Source organism: Onychostruthus taczanowskii, unplaced genomic scaffold (genome assembly GCF_017590055.1).
Source record: "Onychostruthus taczanowskii isolate IOZ18803 unplaced genomic scaffold, ASM1759005v1 scaffold36, whole genome shotgun sequence".
In the NCBI taxonomy this organism is placed as follows: Eukaryota; Metazoa; Chordata; class Aves; order Passeriformes; family Passeridae; genus Onychostruthus; species Onychostruthus taczanowskii.
This window is the reverse complement of record NW_024501015.1, coordinates 3,727,364-3,747,414: the sequence shown is the minus strand read 5'-3', so window position 1 is coordinate 3,747,414 and position 20,051 is coordinate 3,727,364. Positions and strand designations below refer to the sequence as shown.

Genomic DNA, 20,051 nt, shown 5'->3' with positions numbered 1-20,051 from the left:
TAGGGTGTAGTAAGTGTTAAGAGTTTCCCATTCTACAGAGCAGCGGTGAGGCTTGTGCTGGATCACTGTGGTCAAAATTAGGTACTGTACTGGAAGAAAAATGTAGCCCAGTTGAAGAGAATCAGGAAAGAACATCAAAAGTTACTTAGAAATACAGAAGACAGGAAAACAGGAGCATCGAAAGGATTGAGTTTTTACAGTACAAAGAAAGCAAGATTAAGGCATGAATGGTGTTAGGAGCTATAAAATGCTGTTGTAGAAAAGAAATACTCTAGTGGGGAAGTAGCAATCATGAATTTTAAGAGGGAAATTTAGGCCACGTGCTAGGAAAGGGTTTTGAGTAGGAAGAATAGAGAAGTTCTGAAAAATGACTTAGGGGGCTTGTGGAATTTCCATTACTAAAGGTTTTTAAAAATAGATGAGAAAAACAGAGAAGCAACTAAACTAGAACTGATCCTGCCTCTAGGTAGTAGGATGAACTAGCTGGATGATCCCACCCATCTCTATTTTCTATTACGTTTCTTTTTTAATCAAGTTACATCCCAAGGGTCCAATTGCATGCATTTCCACACTTTTTCCTCATGTTTAACTTTTAGGAGGAAGCAGTCAGTCTCCCATGTTAATGACTAGACTTTTTACTAATCTTACTCAAGCTATCCTCAGAAGAATCCTGATGCTACATACGTACGCCAGGCCTGCATCAGTTTTCATAGGGGATGGTTAAAAATTGGAGCACTCTGACCAGAATTAACAGTACTGAGTAGTGTTTAGTCATTCCATTGTATCCAAGTAAACCCCTCATTTAGAAATTAATTAGTTGCAGTGTAGTCAAAAATATTTGGAGTCTCTGAGCACAAGAGGGAGAATGGAGTTCTCTAAAAAATGGGTTTCCCTACTTTTATCCCCAGTAGGCTCCAGTAAGTAACTGTTTGGTTTATTATTTATTATGCATTATTCATTGTGCCATCTCTTTTTATGACTCTGAAGTGATTTGTATGCTGTTGTAGAAGGTAGAGCCCTATTGTCTGTCAATGTGCATGTTGCTTGGATCTCATTTTATTTGTAAAAATAATAAAAAAATTCTATATCTTAAACTCCCGGTCAAAAAATTCCATTATTCCCTTCTGGAACGTGGTCTTATATGAGGAAAAAAACATACCAAGCACATCCATTCTATTATTATTTAAATTATTCCTTGGTGTTATTTGGTTTGAATATTTATTAGTTTTTTTTTTTTTATGATCCTTAAATTATTCATAAAGGGTAGCCATACGGTTTGATGGAAAAAGCAGTACAATGAAACCTTATTTTGCATTGCCCGCTTATTTCATACAAACTATTTTTTAGCAAAAGCTTGCAAGGTGCTGGGAACCTTTGCTGTGTTTCTTTCAACATCCCCTCCCTCCTGGTTTCAGTGGGAGGGAAGAACATCCAGGACCTCGCCACCCTCTATGCCCGGGCATGGTTTAGATGACATAATAAATATCCTCCAAGCGAGATGGAAATGAAGAGGCAAAGGTCAGGAAAGAGAGATGTCATTTCCAATAAAATATGAAAAGTGTATGAGGAATTACTGATGTAGAGAAGAAGAGAATAAAAGATTGTTTTAGGTGATTTATGGGATTTTCTTTTGAATCCCACAAGACTCCAGAGAAATAAGGGCAATTGCTATACTGACTGAAATATCCATGTGTATGTCAAGTGTCTGACAGGAGTCAGCAATAAATACTTGACAGGAAGGCATAAAACCTTGCAGTAAGCAGATTGGGGAAGGATTATTTTCATATGCTATGTCTCATCCTCACCTCTAATATGTATAGGTTTGCTTAAACCCTGAGGTATAAGATTTAGTGTTTATTCTAAAAGGCTTCTCATTGCTATAGGTATGCAGCACTCAACGTTCCTGTTACTGATATACCTACAAAATTCTCTTCAGACATTTTGGCAGATACTTAGTCTTATGAGCATCTTGCATCAGTGATCTCTTAGTCTGATTTTGTGTAGATTGATGCTTCTTTTTATAGCTTTTGAATTTGACATGTTCTGCCTTTATTGACTCTTTTCTCTTGTTTTGTGTTTTTGACTCATGGCTCACTCTTCTTTACTTGCATTACTATGACAACTACTAAAACCTAGAATATCTTTTGACCAACTGCCTTGTTTTTATTAAATTCTTCGACTTATCTCTGCCAGACTGTGTAGTGGATTTGGCATTTTAATGTATCTGATTCCTTGTTTAATTGCGCAAATTTCTTGTGTGCTTCAAGTCCTTCGCCAAGACAGCCTGCTTAAAATATGAAATGGGTCTCAGGAAAGGTCAGTTTTGGTGTTAATATTGTAGATCAGCGTGAAGCTTGACTCTGAAGAGCCTGGATTTTAAAATACATGATAGTCCAGTGTCAGATTATTGACCAATTTCTTTTTGTTTCCAGCTGAGCTGCCAGGATCATCTGCAATCAAGCTCTCCTCCTTGTATGATCTTCCAGCTCAGCTGGAAGAATTGTACCAGCAGGGCTTTGTCTTGGCTGCTGTCCACCCTTTTGTGCAACCAACTGATGAAAAAGAGAAAACTCCCCAGGAACAAATCTTCAGGGCTGTGCTTATCAAGAAAACAGAAAGGTAAAGCACTTCCAGTGAACTGGGATAAAAATAGACAATGTGATTTCCTGCTGAGTTTTGACCTACATCAGGAAATTATAGCAGAGTTTACTGTGCAAGACTTGATTTTTTTATTTTTTGTGGGCTTGAATAGGCTTAACATGTTCTTCATGTTTACAATTTGTCTGCAGTTTGGCAGGCGACTTGAAGAATAACAAGTTGAAATATGCTCTGTATTTTGGGATGTGTTGTCATGAGAGGCAAACAAACAAGCCCTATGCATGACAGTTTGTGAGGATGGTCTTGTTGGTACCCTTTAAAAATTTATTAGATTAAATTATGATGGGAGAATCGTTTGCTTAGAAAAGGCATATTTTGGGTTTAGATGGTTACAGTTAATGCAATTAATTTGAGAACTGTAGTACTAACACATACTTCTTAAATTTATGCGTAGACTTTAGGCCCTTCTTTCCTCTAAACAATACAAGTTTTAGTCAGTGCAATCTCCATAAATAAAAAGATTGCTTTCCTGCTTTGTGTACTTATTAAAATGTATTAAGAATATTTTACATAAAGTCTGAAGATGAATAAAGAAACAGGAATTCTGTTCTTTTGTGATTTAATGTGATTTCTAAAAAAAATCTCTAGGACGTGCTGTTAAATAGCCCAGAAGAAAATGAAAATGTGGATATTTGTAAACAAATGATTTTTGGTTAATGATTTAAAACCTAATTTAATATTATCTGACCACCCCCAATTTTGCAGCTACCTGTATTGTAGCAGCCATTCTCTACAGTTTCGTACATCAGCTGCATTCCCCAGTCCAGCCATTCTTACCATGACCAATTCTGAAGCTTGGCAGATTATTAAATCTCCATCTGCCAATCCTAGTCCCTCTCTTTGTGCTGATGCTTGAAGGAAAGGATGTAGCTGGTTTATACTTCTATTTAAAAAGCAAACCATTCACCATTCAGTTTGCTCCAGCCTGGTAGCCACTTGATAGAGGTTATGGGCGGAGTTGAAATTCAGCCTCTGACCTAGGGAAGAAGAAGTTCTGCATTTTGTTAGCAAGTGTATGTAAGCATTAGGTGTCACAGGAAATTTGAGCTTCTAAAATAACTCTTAATTTGCCTTGACTTGATTTTAGTTTTATTAATACAGAACTTCATGCTGGCTTGCCTGCTATTATTGTTTAAATGAAATGGCTTCCAGTTTTAGGGTTAAAGCATGGAACGTTTGGCTGAACAGTGGACTTGTTGAGTGATGGTGGGCTGAGATTGCATGGTTGTGGGGCCCTGTCCTCCCTGCCTACACAATACCTTGCTGCAAGCAATGAAAGTATTTACATGCATGAGTTTGTAATGTTAAATAAGTTCTTAAGGATTTCTGTTGGTTAGGGGTCTTGAGGGTTCAACATTTTCCAGGTCTGAGCTCTGAAGGCCTGTCAGGGAAGAGCAAATTTGCTCAGTGTCACTGCTCTCACGCTGTGTCCAGTAGATCACATCTGTGCAGAGTGATTGTGGAAGAGTAAAAAATCTTAATTGCCTGCTCACTCACTTGGGTTCCAGTGTCACACACTTTAGACAGCTGTAAATGACTGTACAAAATTGAAGACCGTAGAGAGTCTTGAACCAATTATATTTCCTTTTACAGTCACAGTCCATTTCTCTGCATTTTCTTATCTGTCATTTTTGACTGCCTTGGGAAGCGGAAGAGATGTGGTGAAGCAGGAAAAAAACAAGTCCAGAAAGGGAAATTCCATCAGTTTGATGTTTCATGTAGCTTAAATGTTCCTGAGTCTGGCTGAGAGTGTGGAAGCAGCTTCTCCCATAGTATGTGGGTGCAACAAATATTTGCATTGCCAAGTGTGATGAAGAGAGTGGGTGTTGCACAGATTTCAAATAACTATGGCCTGCATGGAAACCACCTGTATCTGAACTGTAAGTTCATGTCATTCCAGAAACAGCTGGGGACTAAAAATATGTAACAGTATGAAGAAAAAAGACATACTGTTAATTTTTTTAATTAACCGTTCTCATTACACTGCTGATAATGATGAAATTATATTTTTCCCCCTGAGGACTGTCAGGTGTCTTGTCATCTCAAGGCAGTCTCTGTGTATCACAGCTAAATCATGGGTAGAAATTAGGTCTGCTTTGGCTAAGATTAGATGAGTGTTTATTTCTGTCATAAGATTTTAGGAGTAAAAGCAGTCCAGCCACAGTTTTAGATGTACACAGATGTGCACTGGTAACATCATTTATGCTGTGGAGTACAGGTCCATCCCTTTGATGGTATGGTGTTCATGGAGAGCCAAGAGTCATAAAAAACTCTGCACCTGGGTGTGGGGCACATCCTTGGGCTTCCTGGGCACTTCCTGCAGTACACCTGAGGTTGCAGCTCTTTTCTCACTGCAGGTGTTTCACCACAGGTGGCCCCAGCACTCTGCACTTCATCTGTCTGTTGTCTGGCAGATACCAAGTGTGTTTTACACCTTCCTTTTTTTGCTCTCTGAATGGAACAGAAATGAAATTGTTGCATTAGTGCCTACAGTAATGCCAATTCCATCTATACAGAGACAGAACTGAATGCTTGAATTAGTCTTTAGTCACTGTTGCATCTTTCTGTGTCAGTTTTATGGTTTAAAATGAATACTGTTAATTTGTGCTTTGAGGACTTAGTTTTATAGCTCTGCCTCCCCAAAGGTAGGAAGAGGCTATGCCAGCTGCAGCAGATGATGGGTATCAGGAACACCATGCTGCTGCTGTCAGTGAAATTTGCAGTGCCTGAATTTGCTCAACAATAAAATGGAAAAGGTAGTGCTGAGGCATATTGTGCATTAGAATTCATGGAAATTACCTGTTAGTGTTATTTTTATCTTATTTAGCCATTGTCCTGTAGTTTCAAAATATTCCTAGTGAACTTGCAATGACATTGTATGTTAAGGTGACTTTTAAAGTCACTTTGATAGCTTTCTGTTTAATCTGGTATCTTTGGCTTTGTTATCTTGGCTATGTAATCATTTGTGGTAAATATGGAAATAGGAGTCATTCCTGCTGTAGGACGTTTGAAGAAACACATCCCTATCATAATTGGAAGCTGTACATGTTGAAAACCAAGGATTATCCACCAGAAGTGTTCGGGAAAATATGGACTTCAGGGACAGATTTTTAAAAAAATCAACAATGCAATTGTTTGCAGTGCAAAAGGCATCACATTCAATTAAAGTAAGTGAAATTAATGTAGGAATGTTTAACTTTTCAGAGGCACTGGGCATGAAGGTAGTCTACCAAGTTGTTAAAAAACTCTGCCATTGCTCTAATTAAATTTAATATAATAAATTTCAATATTTCTGTAGCATCTAGTGGCATGGTGTACACTAAGCAGTTGATTGGAAAGTGGTTTGAAAGTCACATAGAATAGAGTCAGATAAAAGAATGATAAATTCAACGCTCATGAATACTTTCTTTCCCCCTCTAAATTTCAGTGGACTTAACTAAAAAGCAGTTGTCTTTTCTATTGTCTGTGCTGAGTTCTGAGATATGTGGGTTTCTTGAGGAAGAAATCTTGAAGAATCTTGTATCAGTTGTGTGAAGAAAACTCTTTGGGCCCAGGTTTTTGCAGATTTTTTTCCTGAATTCAGGGAAGACCCCAAGAGTGAAGCATAGGTGTGGCCTGCTGTTCACACTCATGCTTGAGAAGAGTAGATTCACACTGATTTACACTTAGAATCTCAGGAAAGGGAATAAAAGCTCGTCCTTGAAAAGTGTGAACTTGTGACAGTGGGTCTCTGCTGATGGGAAGAACAGGGGAAGGTCCATGTATTTGGGAGGTTCTGGCTAACCAGGATGAGGAGAGTAACACATAAGTCGCTTACATTCCTCCAAGGAGCAGAAATCAGTAGTTCTTTGTGTCTGCAATAACCTTTTTCTCCTTGGCCTTTTATTTCCACACTCACTGGTTTTTTTCTTTAACAGTCTCTGTGCAGGTGTTTTGGGTGCATTCTTGTTTTGGACAGCTTGTGGTTGTTGCAGGTTATCTGTTTCCTGCAGAGAAATTGCTAAGTCAGCCCCTGAACAAAATTACAACAAAACCGTAGCACAAAGCAGGTTTAACTTGTTCCCAGCAGCCTGTAGTGTGATACCGCTGTCTGGTATCTTAAAGTTTCAAAATTCAGTGTCAGTTAAAATGTCTCAATGTCCCTTTCTAAGTACTCAGCACTGGGAAGCAACCTGCATTCTCTTTTACCAGGAAAGGTGCAGGGTCTGGGCTCACAGACTGTCTAGTTTTGACACTCTTGCAGATGCTTATTTCACCATGATAGAGAAGTAGGGGATATAAATGGTATTCCGAAGTAAAATTGTTCCAACTGTGTCTTAGGATATACCATCTACAGGTTTTGCCTTCAGTCACTAAAGCAACCAACAGGAAAACATTTCTCTGCAGAAGTCGACTAAGTAGTTTAATTTAATCATAATTTTTTTAGAGTTCTAAATTTCTTTTTTGACCTCAAACAGCTTTGCAGCTGTTTTCCCTTTCTGCAGAATAATGAGGTGTCGGGTGTTGTAGAGATTCACTTGATGAGATGATTCTGGTTCTATTTCTGTAATTCCTGTGTCTGTTAGTCGTGACAAATTCAAACTATCATCAGTTGCATAGCAAGAACTCTGTTTATCTGCAAAGGAATATTACAGACTGAGTTCAAAAGTTTAATAGTAAACAAAAATTTTTAGTTTCCTGATTTTGCTGGTATTTCACTTCGGTGTTTTCACTTTGGTGAAAGTAGGTACTTTGCATCAATACAGTATATTTTTATTTTGAATATAAATGCATATGTGTGTGTGTCTATTTGGTTTTCATGTAGGATTTAAGCTTGAAGATGAGAAATGTCTGAATTTACCTTCATGAGCATTAGGGATCAAACAGATTTGTGTGCAAATGTAGTGTGTGTTGTTGCTCTCAGCAGGCTGATTTCAACTTCATGAAAAGATAATATTTATTCCATGCCCAAGAATCAACAGATATCTTCCTTTAGCTCAAAGGACAATAGTTTGAGTTTTGAAGGCTTGTTATCTGTTATAAGTTCAAAGAAATACATATTTCCTCACAATAACTTTTAACAGTGACCCAAAATAAATGTTCTTTCATCTGCATTCTGAAAGTTATAAACACTGCATGTTAAAGATGCCTGTGTATCAATACATGCCCAGACTTTTCTCAAGAAACTTTATATACTGTAATTAAAAAAAGTCTATAAATTCTACTAACTCATAATACATATTTCATTGATAAGCTTTCCTGTAGTAAAGAAAATGTTTGGGTAATAACATTAAAACAGTGTCACATGGGTTAGACTTGAGGCTCTTAGGGTACAATATACCTGCTTTTATTTTTTTTATTAAAAAATGGTGTGGTTTTTTTGCCGTGGGTTTTTAGTTGTTGCGTTCTTGGTTTTAAGATACTTAATTTTGCTGGAAATTTTACCTGAAATTGTAGAGATGCCAGCTGCTCATGTTAACCACTTTGGTGTGGTTTTATTGGTTTTGTGATGCAGACCAGTTTGTTATGAGTGTACAGTTCTGTTTGAATGGTAGAGCTATTCCTGTGCAGTGGAAAATATCAAAACTGTGTTTACATTCTTAGTATCATCTTAATGAAATAGTAATTTTATTGTGTCTGGGAAGTTTACAAGTGCATTTTGGCTTGCTGAGCTCATGGGCATAGGGAACTTCAGGGAAGATTAGGACCAAATGTTGGCTTCTTCAATTCCTTCTTGTATCTGAACAGGATTGGAAATCCAGTTTGTAACAGACACCAAGTTGTCAGCTTTAATAGTTACTGTGTAAGTTACTGGTTCTCCACAGCTGGTTATGGTTTTTCTACCATGAAATGGTGCTTAACTGCAAACAGCTGTGCAGGAAATGACAACCTAGTGAAACAACCATTGTAACATATTTTTGGCCAGTGAACTTCCAAGTATAACTTAAAATCTTATTTATTCTATGTATAATCTTCTTGTTCGGTGGCACTAGAAGCCTTGTTTAGGATTTAGTATGACACTTTTTGGAAGTCTGTGGTCTTGAGCCCTTTCCATATTGGTAAAATTTAAGGGTACCCTTTACCCCCACCCCATCAGGCCTGTGAATGCTGTCCCTCTGCACAGCATCAGGTAGACTGAAATTCCACCTCAACTCTTTGCCGTCCTGTGATTAAGGTTGTCCATGGAGAGCACTGAGGTTACCTACAGTGGCAGAAGAGCCTTTCTTCAGGAAAACTGTTACTGATAAACAAACAATGTATAACAAAGCAAAACAAATGAAAACCCAGGGTTGTAAGCTGCAGTGAAATTTTCTGGCAATCTCCATGGCCAACCAGTGGCTGTCCTCTCCTGGGGTGGGAGGCAGGAGACTGCCCTTCCTCACTGCAGGGAAAGTGCTAGTTTTGTTCACACTGTCCTTTGTGTTCCCCCTCTGGTATCCCAAAATGTGTCACAGTGAGTACTGAATGTTGTAGTGAGTCTGGATGTAGCAGCTTCTCCAGTTCATCCTGGCTTCCAAGAAAGGTGCAGCATTAGTGTATCCAGGTATGCTTCTTTCAGGGCTGGACCTTTTTAATGAACCCAGTGATTTTTTTCATCAGAGGAATAAAACACCCAAGTGTTTGCAGGAATGAAGGGAGGAAGATTCAATTTTCTAGCTTAGGAGGAGGAAAAGAAAAGGAAGAACTTGATGACGGTGCATCCAGAAGAAAAGGAAGATCTTTAGAACTGCTGGAGCTTACATATTTTTTGACTAAACTGATCTCAGCATTTCTCTTTCTCTTCTGCTTTTTTTGAGAAATATTTTATGATGGGAAAATGAAAATCAACTTTACATAAAACCATTGCTTTACTTTAATAATGTTTTATATGTTGGACTCCCAGTAACATCCTGTGCTATAAAACTTGTAAGAGACTCCAGGGTATGGATTATTGGTTATTTCTCACGATTGACATCAGTCCTTTTTTCAGAAGAGAGAAGAGGAATGCAAGTGCACAGAACTGTGCTCTTTGGACTTCTTCTCTTGCTTCTGGGATCTTGATAGATGTACATTTGTCATTAGAAACCTATTTCATGATTTCTAATGAAACTGGTCCTAAAAGTAGTCCCATTAAATTAATAAAACTAAAACTACATTAATTTCTGTTAATACAGAATTTACCTGTACCTATAATTATGTACTTCTCTATGGGTATACTAATAATATTCAAAGAGTCTAATGAGTGACTTTTATATTTATGACATACTTTGTGATACCTGTATGAAATCCACTGTTTATTGCATAGAGTCTGGAAATAATTCCTTGCCCATGTAGCTTCGCTCAGAATATTATTTTTGTGGTCTGTGACATCCACAGGTATTTGTTATTTTCACATGAAAAGCTGTGGCACTTGTTCTGTTTGTTTGTTTTGGACAGAATAACAGGCTTTTAAAGTTTTCCTAAAAAGGTGAAAACTACCAGTATAAAAAACACCTTTTCTTTTAACATATATAGACATAATTTACTTGAGAGCATGGAAAAATACTTATTGGAAATACAGAGTCCTTCTATTGGAAGATTTTAACTAAGGATTTTATGGCATTTAGTAAGATTTGTTAAGTGTGTTCTGTAAAATAATGGTCATAACAGGGTGCAGTTGTATTTGATGTCATTTCTTTCATGAACCTTATTGCAGAGGCAGCCCCCAAACTGTTACAGAAGGAATTAATTGTCTCCAATTAAATATTTCCAAGCAGCAAGTGTATTTTAAAGTAAGTGCTTCTTGAAGGAGTTAAACAGGACATTTTAAGCAGCTGCAGTAATAATCACTATGTTTTTATGCGTGTAATCTGTATCTCAGATAACTCTTACTCCTGTCAAAGAGCTTGGAAGCAGGTCCTCAAAAAAATTGCACCAAATCAGATTTCAGGGAGCTGTTCAGGAGCAGGAGAGGAATTAGGAGAGAGTGGTTCAAGGCCGGTTTCTCTCTTCCTTATACCTGTCTGTAAACTTTACCAATATAGGTTGAAAAGGATTTATTTTTTCAGGTAGCCAGGGGATTTAAACATTAAAATACAGTCTTTCTCATTCTTTCAGAGTAATTAGAATAGTGAATTTTCATATGGGTCACAGCAGTGCCAGAGTTAGGAACAGCCTTTGCCAAACGGGTGGGCACATAAAATAGCATGACACATACTTAATTTCCGGGATTTGATATCTTTGAGTTTGAGCTCTAGCATTTTACAGTCTCAGGGAGGGGAGCGGCTTCCTCAGCTGGGCTGGAAGGGACCTTCTCTCCAAAAAGCGAAATAGTGGAGATGTTAGTTCCTTGCATTTGTAGAGTTAATGCAGTTGTCCCCTTAAAATGGGATTGGTTGTCTGAAAAGGCTTTGGTTTGTTGCTGCCTGTTGCTGGTACAACACTTCTGACCAGAAGTAGTTATACAATAGCGAAAGCACTGGAGAGTTGTATTTGCTCCAGTTATATTATATGGACTTGACTTTGCAACATTGAGTGGCAGTTTTGATAGATTATTGATTGCTTGAGCATTAGAGAGCCCTAGTTCATATTATTTCTGTCTAGAACGTGGCTAGATAACATCAGAACTACTTTTCCTGTTAGTCATATTCAGATTAAAAAAAAAAAGTAGGTCTGGTTATAAGTACAGTAGCAGGCAGGCTTTCTAAAGTTTATTTTTATGTTCTTAAGTTCATCTCTGGCAGAAAATCTGCACAGAATGGATTTTCTTATCTAGGACTTCAGAACAGCAAAAATGGTTGTCTGCAGTACACGTGTTGTCCCTCTCAAAATGATTTTTTATTTTCTTGACAAAGTTGTTCTTGCTGCTTAAATGAATTTATGTGTGCCTGTTGCAGAGGAGTAGTTCTGGGATACTGTTAGTCCCCCAATAATGACCTGTGTAAATTCTATAAAGATGTTTGGAGAATTTTCATGAATACTTTAACTTGTATTTTAACACTTTGTTAAAATTTTTGTCCAGAATGAAGTAGAGAATGGAACCACAGGTTGCAAGAAGAACCTAGAAAAGAGGGGAAAAAGAAATAGGGAAAGGTCTTAAGTGTTACCAAACAATGCACAGTCTGCTACCACCTGTTCAGGTATAAGTGAGATAAAAGAAATGAAGTGAGAGTGTAGCCTGTGTGAAAGTGGGAGGATCAAATACAGCAAATGTCTGCAGTATTGCCTAGGAAACACTGCCAGTTTGCAGTCAGCAGCCCACGCATCGCATGGCTCCGGGGAACTGGAAGTGTCTCGGGAAAGCCCCTGGGACCATCTGTAGCTGAAGCTACGTGTCACACAGTCCCAGTCCCCAGAACAGGCCTTTTGCACAGGCTTGCTTTTGCAAGCATGGCAAGCCTGCAAGCCCCTGTTTTGCTGCTTCTTCAGCACTCCCAGTTCAAACTTCTGTACCTTTTTTCCTGTCCTCTAGGCAGCCAGGCATCAAACAACTGCTGGCTGGGATTAGTTCTTCACTTGGAACTAGATCTTTTGATTCTCTGGGAAGTGTTAAATAACTGTTTTGTTATCAGTCCCAAGGATGACCGGCTTGCTTTTATTTTTAATGTTCTTCCATGTGTTCTTCTGAAAAACTGAGAAAGCGAGTGATTGTGTAGACATCCTCTATTGATCAGGTTTATCAGTTTCCTTTCATGGGAGTCTGGAGGAGATGAAAACTGCCTTCTGTAGCACTGCCTGCAGACTGTTTCTGAAGATCATTCAATATAACTTCCAAACATACCCTTGGCATGTTTGGACCAGTACCTTATTTCCTCAGTGCTCATTTGTTCAGCAGATGCATATGGCAGATGCCATTTGCTTTGAATTATTTTAGGAATTAGTCTCTTCAGAAAGAGAAGGGGACTTCAGGCACAGCTTTACATTTCTCAAAAACAAATCATAAGGTAAGACTGAAGGTTAAACTATTCTTCTTGTATATCCTGAGTACTATCACCTGTGCATCTCCTTGGTGTTGGCCCTGGATGCCAGGCTACCAGAGTGTTTCTTGGACAGAAAAAGAAATCTGGAAGTCCCTGAAGCATCCCACCATCCGCAGTCATTGGTGTGATCTGCTCCCCTAGCATGTGGGTCAGATACTGCAGCTGCCACTTGTCAGAACTATATTGAGCTCAGTGCGGGGAATGTATTGGAACCAAATAGCTCTCCAGGTGAAATTCTTATAAATGGGATATCTGGATATCCAGTTGTAACAACAGAAATTGATCCTTCTTTTCTGTCTGCCTCTTTAGGTCTTCAAAAGGTGACACCAACAGTGAAGGATATGTGTTGGAGGTAGAATGCTGCTCCTCTTTAAACCACCTTTCAGAGAAAAAGGAGATCCCTGATTTTATTAAGAAAGTGAGTAAAAAGAAAAGGGGGGGGAACCCCCAAAACACAGTATGCTTTTATTTGCACAATAATTACTGTTTCTAGTTCTGTCAGCTTGGCAGTAGGGATATATATCACTTGGACCACCTGAAATACTGTGCTAGAAGTTGCTGTTTTGTAATTTAAAGTATCTGAACAGCAGTTATACTTCTTAAGAGAAACAAGTTTGATCCTATTATTATTAAAAAATCATTTGTAGTGTCACAGTAGAGTGACCTCCCACAGATGATATCAATGTACATTGTAGGACAATGGTCCTACAATGTACAACATTTTATGTTGAAACAATATATATAGTTTCTGTTTTAGTGTCCAGATATTCTATTGGGTAGTACTTTACCTAAAAGGCCTTTTACCCCCAGATTATTTAAGTTTTGTTTCAATATCATATGGTGTTTGAAAAAGTTGGTACTGGTAACCTAAATACTTTTGTGAACCGGAAGAGTGTTGCTTTCAATTAAGTATTAAATATATAGCAGGGAATTTGAAGAGAACACTGCAATTCTTTATCTCTTGCCTTCTTTTAAAAATTATTTTTGACACTATAATATTCTGCCAGACAGGAAATTAGCAGGTTATGTCCATTTTAGTGAAAACAGATTCACATTGTGCTTGTTTTTAAATTCTGCAGCATCTGTTGTGTCCTGTTGCATGTTACATAAACTAGCACTGAGTAGTGTATTTATTTAGCCACAGGGTGTGAGTAGGCATGCTCCCCTAGCTTTAGTCCATTTGCAGTGATAATAGTTAAGAAAATTTTTAGACTAAACTACAGCACGGATGTTAGGAGCTTGATGGGGACTCAGCTTGACAGACTACACTGATCTTCCAGTCTTCCATTTTTACTGTGAATTGTAAGAACTGGATTAAAAATAATGCAGCTGTAACTATCTGATACTTAAATATATATAGATTCTGGTATCAGAACAAATAGAAGTTTTATGAACATATAATAACATTCAAAAATGTGAGCCCAAATTTTGTTTCAGGTCGAACTGTGTTATTACACTACTATTTTGATGTTATCTTGGAGTATTTCAATATTTTCATACTTAGGAAAAACTGGTGTAGTTATTGTGTACCAGTTTCAACATGTTTTATTTTGTTCTTCAGTTCTTTGAGTCAGAGTAGAAATATAGGCATAGCTGTCACAACTGGTAGCAAAATTGTGCATCATTGAAACAGAAAATGTCTTTGCATTTGTAACTTCAGAAAGAGTATGGATAACATGAAAAAAAAATTACAATCCAGGAGCCATCTTATTTCCATAAATATCCAATTCTGAGACTCTTTAGAATGCTTTTCTAGACATGGAAATATTTCTGTTGATAGAAGCCATTTGATTATGGGGTTATGACAATCCCTTTTTGAAAGATAATAATTTAAATTTTAATAGCTGGAACGTATATTTACTGTTTCTCTGTAGGTTGAGTATGTCGCTCATCCTCAGATGTTATTTGATGTAGAGAAATTTGAAGTCCTTTGAAGCTGTTGCTGTCAAGTGCATGCTGTGTCACTGTATCTGATTATGCACATTGTGGAAGTCTCAACACTTTTATGTAAATCTAACTCAGGAAACAAGGCTTGTTTGGGAGTAGGAATTAATTGTCATATTAACTAATTTGTCTGAGCACAAAAATATCCATTGCTTTTAAGGGCATATAAACCAGATGTTTGCAAACAAGGTGAATGGAAAAATAAAGGATGTTCTTCAAACAAAGTAGTGACAAAAAGCTGTTAGAGAAGGCAATTCCTTTCTTTAAAAAATGAACAGCCTTATAATTCTTCTAAATCTGTAGAATACAATTGAAGTTAATAGAATGTTTTAATTGAATAGGAAAATAGTTTATCTTTTCATAAGCTTTTCAGCACAGAACCTTTTAGCACAGTTTTGCCATCTTAGTGTATTGCAAATTACTGTATTTAAAAAACTCCAAACCAAATAGAATAGCTATATTTTCAAAACAGAATAAGAAGTGAAAATTTTCTCCCTGAGCTTAATAAAAAAATTCCTCTACACAGAGGAAATTAATTTTATTAATGTTATTGTGCACTGCTAAGCAAGTATGTCTTACTTTGAGTTTGAACAAGGATGCAATTTTAATAACTTTTCTAGATGGACTTCTTGTTGCATTGAAAATGTACATAATATTGAATATTAGCTGCTTCCTTCTGCAAACACAATACAATTTTGCAATAGGTAATAAGTGTTTTTCTTCTATAACTCTACATAAATGTCTAACAAAGAGGTTATTTCACCTGGAGAATGCTTCTTGCTCACCAAAACAAAGTGCCTCAGTACAATGTTGACTATAAAACATTTAGGAAATGCCAAAGAAGACTCTCTAGTCAAACCTTTGTTCTGTTGGTGAGATCTTTCTGTGCTGCTGGACTTTGTCCCAGTTCTCCATTCTCTCCACTGCTTTTCTGCCATGATTTCTGGCTATGGTAAGACAGGGAACATTTAAATATTGGGGATATGATATTGCATAAAATACTTCCTATACTTTAAAATCATGTCGACATCACCACACTGTGCTTGTTCTTTGATACCCATGTGGATCTAGCATGACTTAACCTGTCCTAGGGTGCTCAAACATTCCCACAGTGTCATTGATACATAATTTTTGGGCAATGAAAGAAGTAACTAAACTGTTGTGTATATATTGTACTGCTGTATTGGTATTAACACTCCTGTCTTTTGCTCTCAGGCTAAACAGAGATTAAAGATTTGCTCACCTGCTTTTTAATAAGCAAAGCTAACTTTTGAACTTTGATCACTGGGGCTCAGATCATTCTGAAATTGTTGAAAGTAGAGATGTTACTTCTAAGATACCATATTTTGTAATATTTAGACTTAAGTCTCATGTCAAATAGGGTAGCCTTTAATTACTTCCTTAGTTGCTTTTTGTTTCTGTGTATCCTGTTACCATTTCTTCATCTGAGAGTGTTCCCTGGAGTCTGTGGAGAAAAGTAAGGGAAGGAGGAGCTAGGCTGACATCCCAAGATTTATTTTGGACACACAATCATATATGAATGCCAGATATATTTCTCATGACCTCTGTTTTCTGTATCACTCTGATACATGTCTAGAATCTACAATCTGGTACGTGTCTAGAACTGTAACAGGCAGAAGGTTTTACTCTTATGTACACATTTTTGCCATGATGGTGACAGGTTAAGAAATGGAGGATTCTTTCTGTACCATGTCTCGCCAGTTTTGACTTCTTAAAATTTAGGAAGCACATTTTTGGATACTTGGTTACCTCCTTAATAATGCACCATCAGAGGGAATACTTGTACGGTATCTTTTTTTCAGTGTCACACCATTGCAGGATTCACATTTCTTGTCCCTGTGGAAGTAGGAAGCATGATAAGCACGGAAAAGCATGGTTTAAAAATGGTGCAGCTTAACTGAAATCCAAATGCAGGCATCTTTCTTTTGTGTTTTTGGCTAGACATGGATCTCTCCCTGCTGGTCTGTTCTTACTTGCTTCAGAAATGAGTCTGATTTCTTCCAGCAAACCTAAGGCAGTACAGATGAGTAATTGGTTCTGCATTTTCAGAAGTGGACTGGTTCCACTTGTAACAGAACTGCCATTGTGAAACACCTCTGTAATGCTTATTGTGCCATGAAGTCTGCTGTGTCAAATCTGCTCATTGCTGTTCCTCTCTTGTGTCTTGGTCAAGTTCAGTGAGTACAAATCATTACCATCACTGGCTCCAAAGCTGCCAGTAACGTGTCAGTCCCTTAAGTGGTCCTCAGAAAAACTTCTGTAGTCCAAAGCACCCCACAAGTCCTCTTGACTCCTGCAGATACAGTGACTTTGCTAGTAAGTTTCTTGACATTTATTTTATTGCCTAGTAATAGCATTGCTGGGCCGTGGAAGTGATGGTACCTCTCAGACGTTAGTGAATGGGACCCCAAGGAGGAATCTGCCAACAGAGTACATTGCAAGGATGCTGCTACCCATGTACTTGATCTGGAGTTGGCCTCTGAAAGAGTGACCCCAGCTCTCTCTGGTACAAAGGCAAGTTGAGCAGAGAATTGCACTGTTTTGAAAGAAAGACACTTGTGTGAAGAGCTCTCATCCTGCATCGCTGAAAGGATTTACTGTATTTGAGCCCTCTTGACAGTTTTATGGAAAAGTAAATGTTACCAGGAATAAAACTGGCATGAGGTATGCCATGAAAATGTTTCAAGTGTTAGTTTATGCTCTGGAAATTAATATGCATTGCTGAACTGTAGTTGAATTCAGTGTGCTTCTGAGGGGCGAGACATTTCTTGGAGCAGTTTGATCCCCATGCGGTTCTCTGCCCTCTCTTCATTGGAGGGAGCCTCAGGCAGGATACTGCCTTAATGGCTGGACACGGAGCTGCTACACTCCCTGAAAAACTACAGGTCACTCTCACTGCATGTTTCTCTACTTTGGTGATTTAATTAAAATATTGATATCCTTCTTTTCTGCTCTTTTGATTTTTTTCCCTTACATTGACCTGTAGCTGTTTTGGAGTTTTCAGAATTACTGCTGTCTTAGTTCATGTGCATTGTTTTCTGGAGAGTCATCAGTGTTACGGTTCTAATTGGTGAAGAATTTTTGTGTTAGTGTTGCTCTTAAAAGACAAATTAATTCTCCAGCTTCTTTTAAATTGCAAGATAGAAGCAGGCTTGAAGTATTTAGGAGGACTTTGGTTTCTCCTCTGAAATAACAACTAAATACTTACAGAAATTTTCAAGAGCTTTTAAAATCTTTTCCATAAATGTTTCTAGTGAGGGGAGTGATTCACTTATTTTCTACATATTTGCTCACATCAGAATGAACATTTGTTTTGTGTGATCAAAACAAGGGGCTTCACATATCTGTATTTTGTGTGAAAGCAATATAAAGTGATTCTGAACAGTCAGCTTCTGAGTTTTTAAACTCTCTTCAGCATCTAATTAGGAAATGGCAAGAGGATGTGGAAGATGAGAAACATATCAATGTCTCCCTAACAATATGTATTTATATTATTTTTTTTTTTGTTAACAGCATGATAATGAAATGAGAGAACAAAAGTCTGCAATTTCCTAGAAAACAATGAATGTGAACATTACTGATATTATAATTTTTTTACTGATAATAATAAGAATAATAATAAAAATGCTGGGGTTCATATAGCTGTTCCAACATTTGTCATATTCTTGTCTCTTTCATTACTTATTCTTCATGTCTTAATGAGATGCAACTTACGGGTTATTTAGAAGGAACAAAGAGATGCAACTTACGGGTTCTTAGGATCACTAGTGTGTTGGTGGATTTCTTGACTCAGATGCTGCAGTCTTACAGGGATCTCTTCTGTGAAGTCTGTGTTTGCTTTGTTGGTACCAGGGGCCCTTGGATGATTATTGTAATCCTAAGCATTATTTATTTTGCGTATGTTTTAGCTGGTCTGTTCAGAAGTTTCCTGCGGGGTGTACAGTCAGAGCAGGTGGCAGTAAAAGAGAAAAAGGGAAAAATTGAGTCTTTAATGCTGCTTAGAGGTTTGTTTTTCAAATAAATAAGCATTTCAGATTTATCTCTGTGGCTAAAAAATGACCCTTCTAGAGTCCTGTTTATTACCTAGGATTATTTACCTAGATGAGATCTCAATCTCTTCTAAAATAATTTCCATCCTTAAAACAAACCCAAAAAAATCCCACCACAAAACCTCCACTCTCCAGGGTATTTGCAAGAGAACAATACAGCACTATTTCTTTAGAGCATTGTAATGAAAACCATTGCTGAGCACTTAGCTGACAGCTTTGTTTTCTGCATGTTTTCAGTGCAAACACAGCCCCTGGTTTGTTTTTTTTTTTAAAGTATTTGGATGTTAGCTGTAGATATGGTCATGAAGTGGAACTTAAAACTCAACATCAATAGTTCATCTGTTTGTAATCTGCTGTGATAATATTTATTAAAGTGCATTTTGTTAACATTTTCTTAGCGTATATATAACAAGAGATGGTAAAAAATAGCATATACTCTATTTTAAACAGCCTGGTGTGAAGGGAAACATCTGTTCCTGCTTAAGCTGCTTTCAACTTGTGTTCTTTTGACTAAGCCCTGTAAGAGTGGTGTTGATGTATATCTTCCATGGTCATTGCAAAACAATTTTCAGGACTCTTCCCAGGAGCCTGGTAGTGCTTTTATAATCCTTTGCCCCCACCAGCTTTCAAGTCATCCCCTTGCCCAAGATAAAAATAGATATCATAAAGTATGTAGTTGATATTTTTAATGATCCTGCTTCTGTCTGGTGGGAAAAAATAACTTTTTAAATAACAATAAATATGATAGTGGTTTATACTGTGCTAAAATAAATTACGAGCAAATTGTTCAAATTGTAATTTTGGCTACGAGTAACAGATGGCTTGATGAAACAATGCGATTTTAAAGAAACACTCTTCAGTTGATATAAAAATAAAAGTAGTATTCCCTGCAAATTAAATGTAAAGCCTGTAAGTTTGAGACTGAATTCCTACTTTTTAAAATACCCCTGTTCTGAATAGTTTATTTTTTGGTTTGTTTTCGCTGCCTGGAACAGAGACAGACTAAAATCATTCACATTGAATCACATTATCACTAGTTACTAAAATGATTTTTAGATACAGCAATCAACTACACGCCTCTGTAAATCTTTATTTTCCCCTTGCTTATGTTCACTAGTTAGTGCAGGAGTTACCCACTAAAGATTCCTGCACAGAATATGGTCTGCATTTTAAAAATGCCAGGTCTCCAGAGGAAGACCTTGGGACAGAATTTCTACAGACTTATTTTTAAAGTGAATATCAAATATTTGGGTTGAGTGAGCATAGCTGACTGCTCTCTAGCAGTTGTTCTGAAGTCTAAAACAAATTGAAGAGACTAAATCCTATATTATGTGAATAATTTCAAGACATTTTTTCAGAGTTAGGGGCAGGGTTGGGAGCATGCAGGTATATTATGTGGCTTTTGAGCAAATAGCACACTCACTGAATCTTTGTAGCGTGTGGCCAGCAATGTTCACTCTTT

General features: G+C 37.4%; 1 protein-coding gene across 1 annotated transcript in view; it reads left to right on the top strand.

Moving 5' to 3' along the window:
* The window catches only part of RFTN1 (raftlin, lipid raft linker 1), a 96,513-nt gene that overhangs the window by 38,126 nt on the left and 38,336 nt on the right, over nt 1–20,051 (top strand). The window contains exons 3-4 of the mRNA XM_041411489.1: nt 2,433–2,619; nt 12,885–12,993. Coding sequence (XP_041267423.1) covers nt 2,433–2,619; nt 12,885–12,993 — 296 coding nt within the window. The remainder of the gene's footprint in view (nt 1–2,432; nt 2,620–12,884; nt 12,994–20,051) is intronic.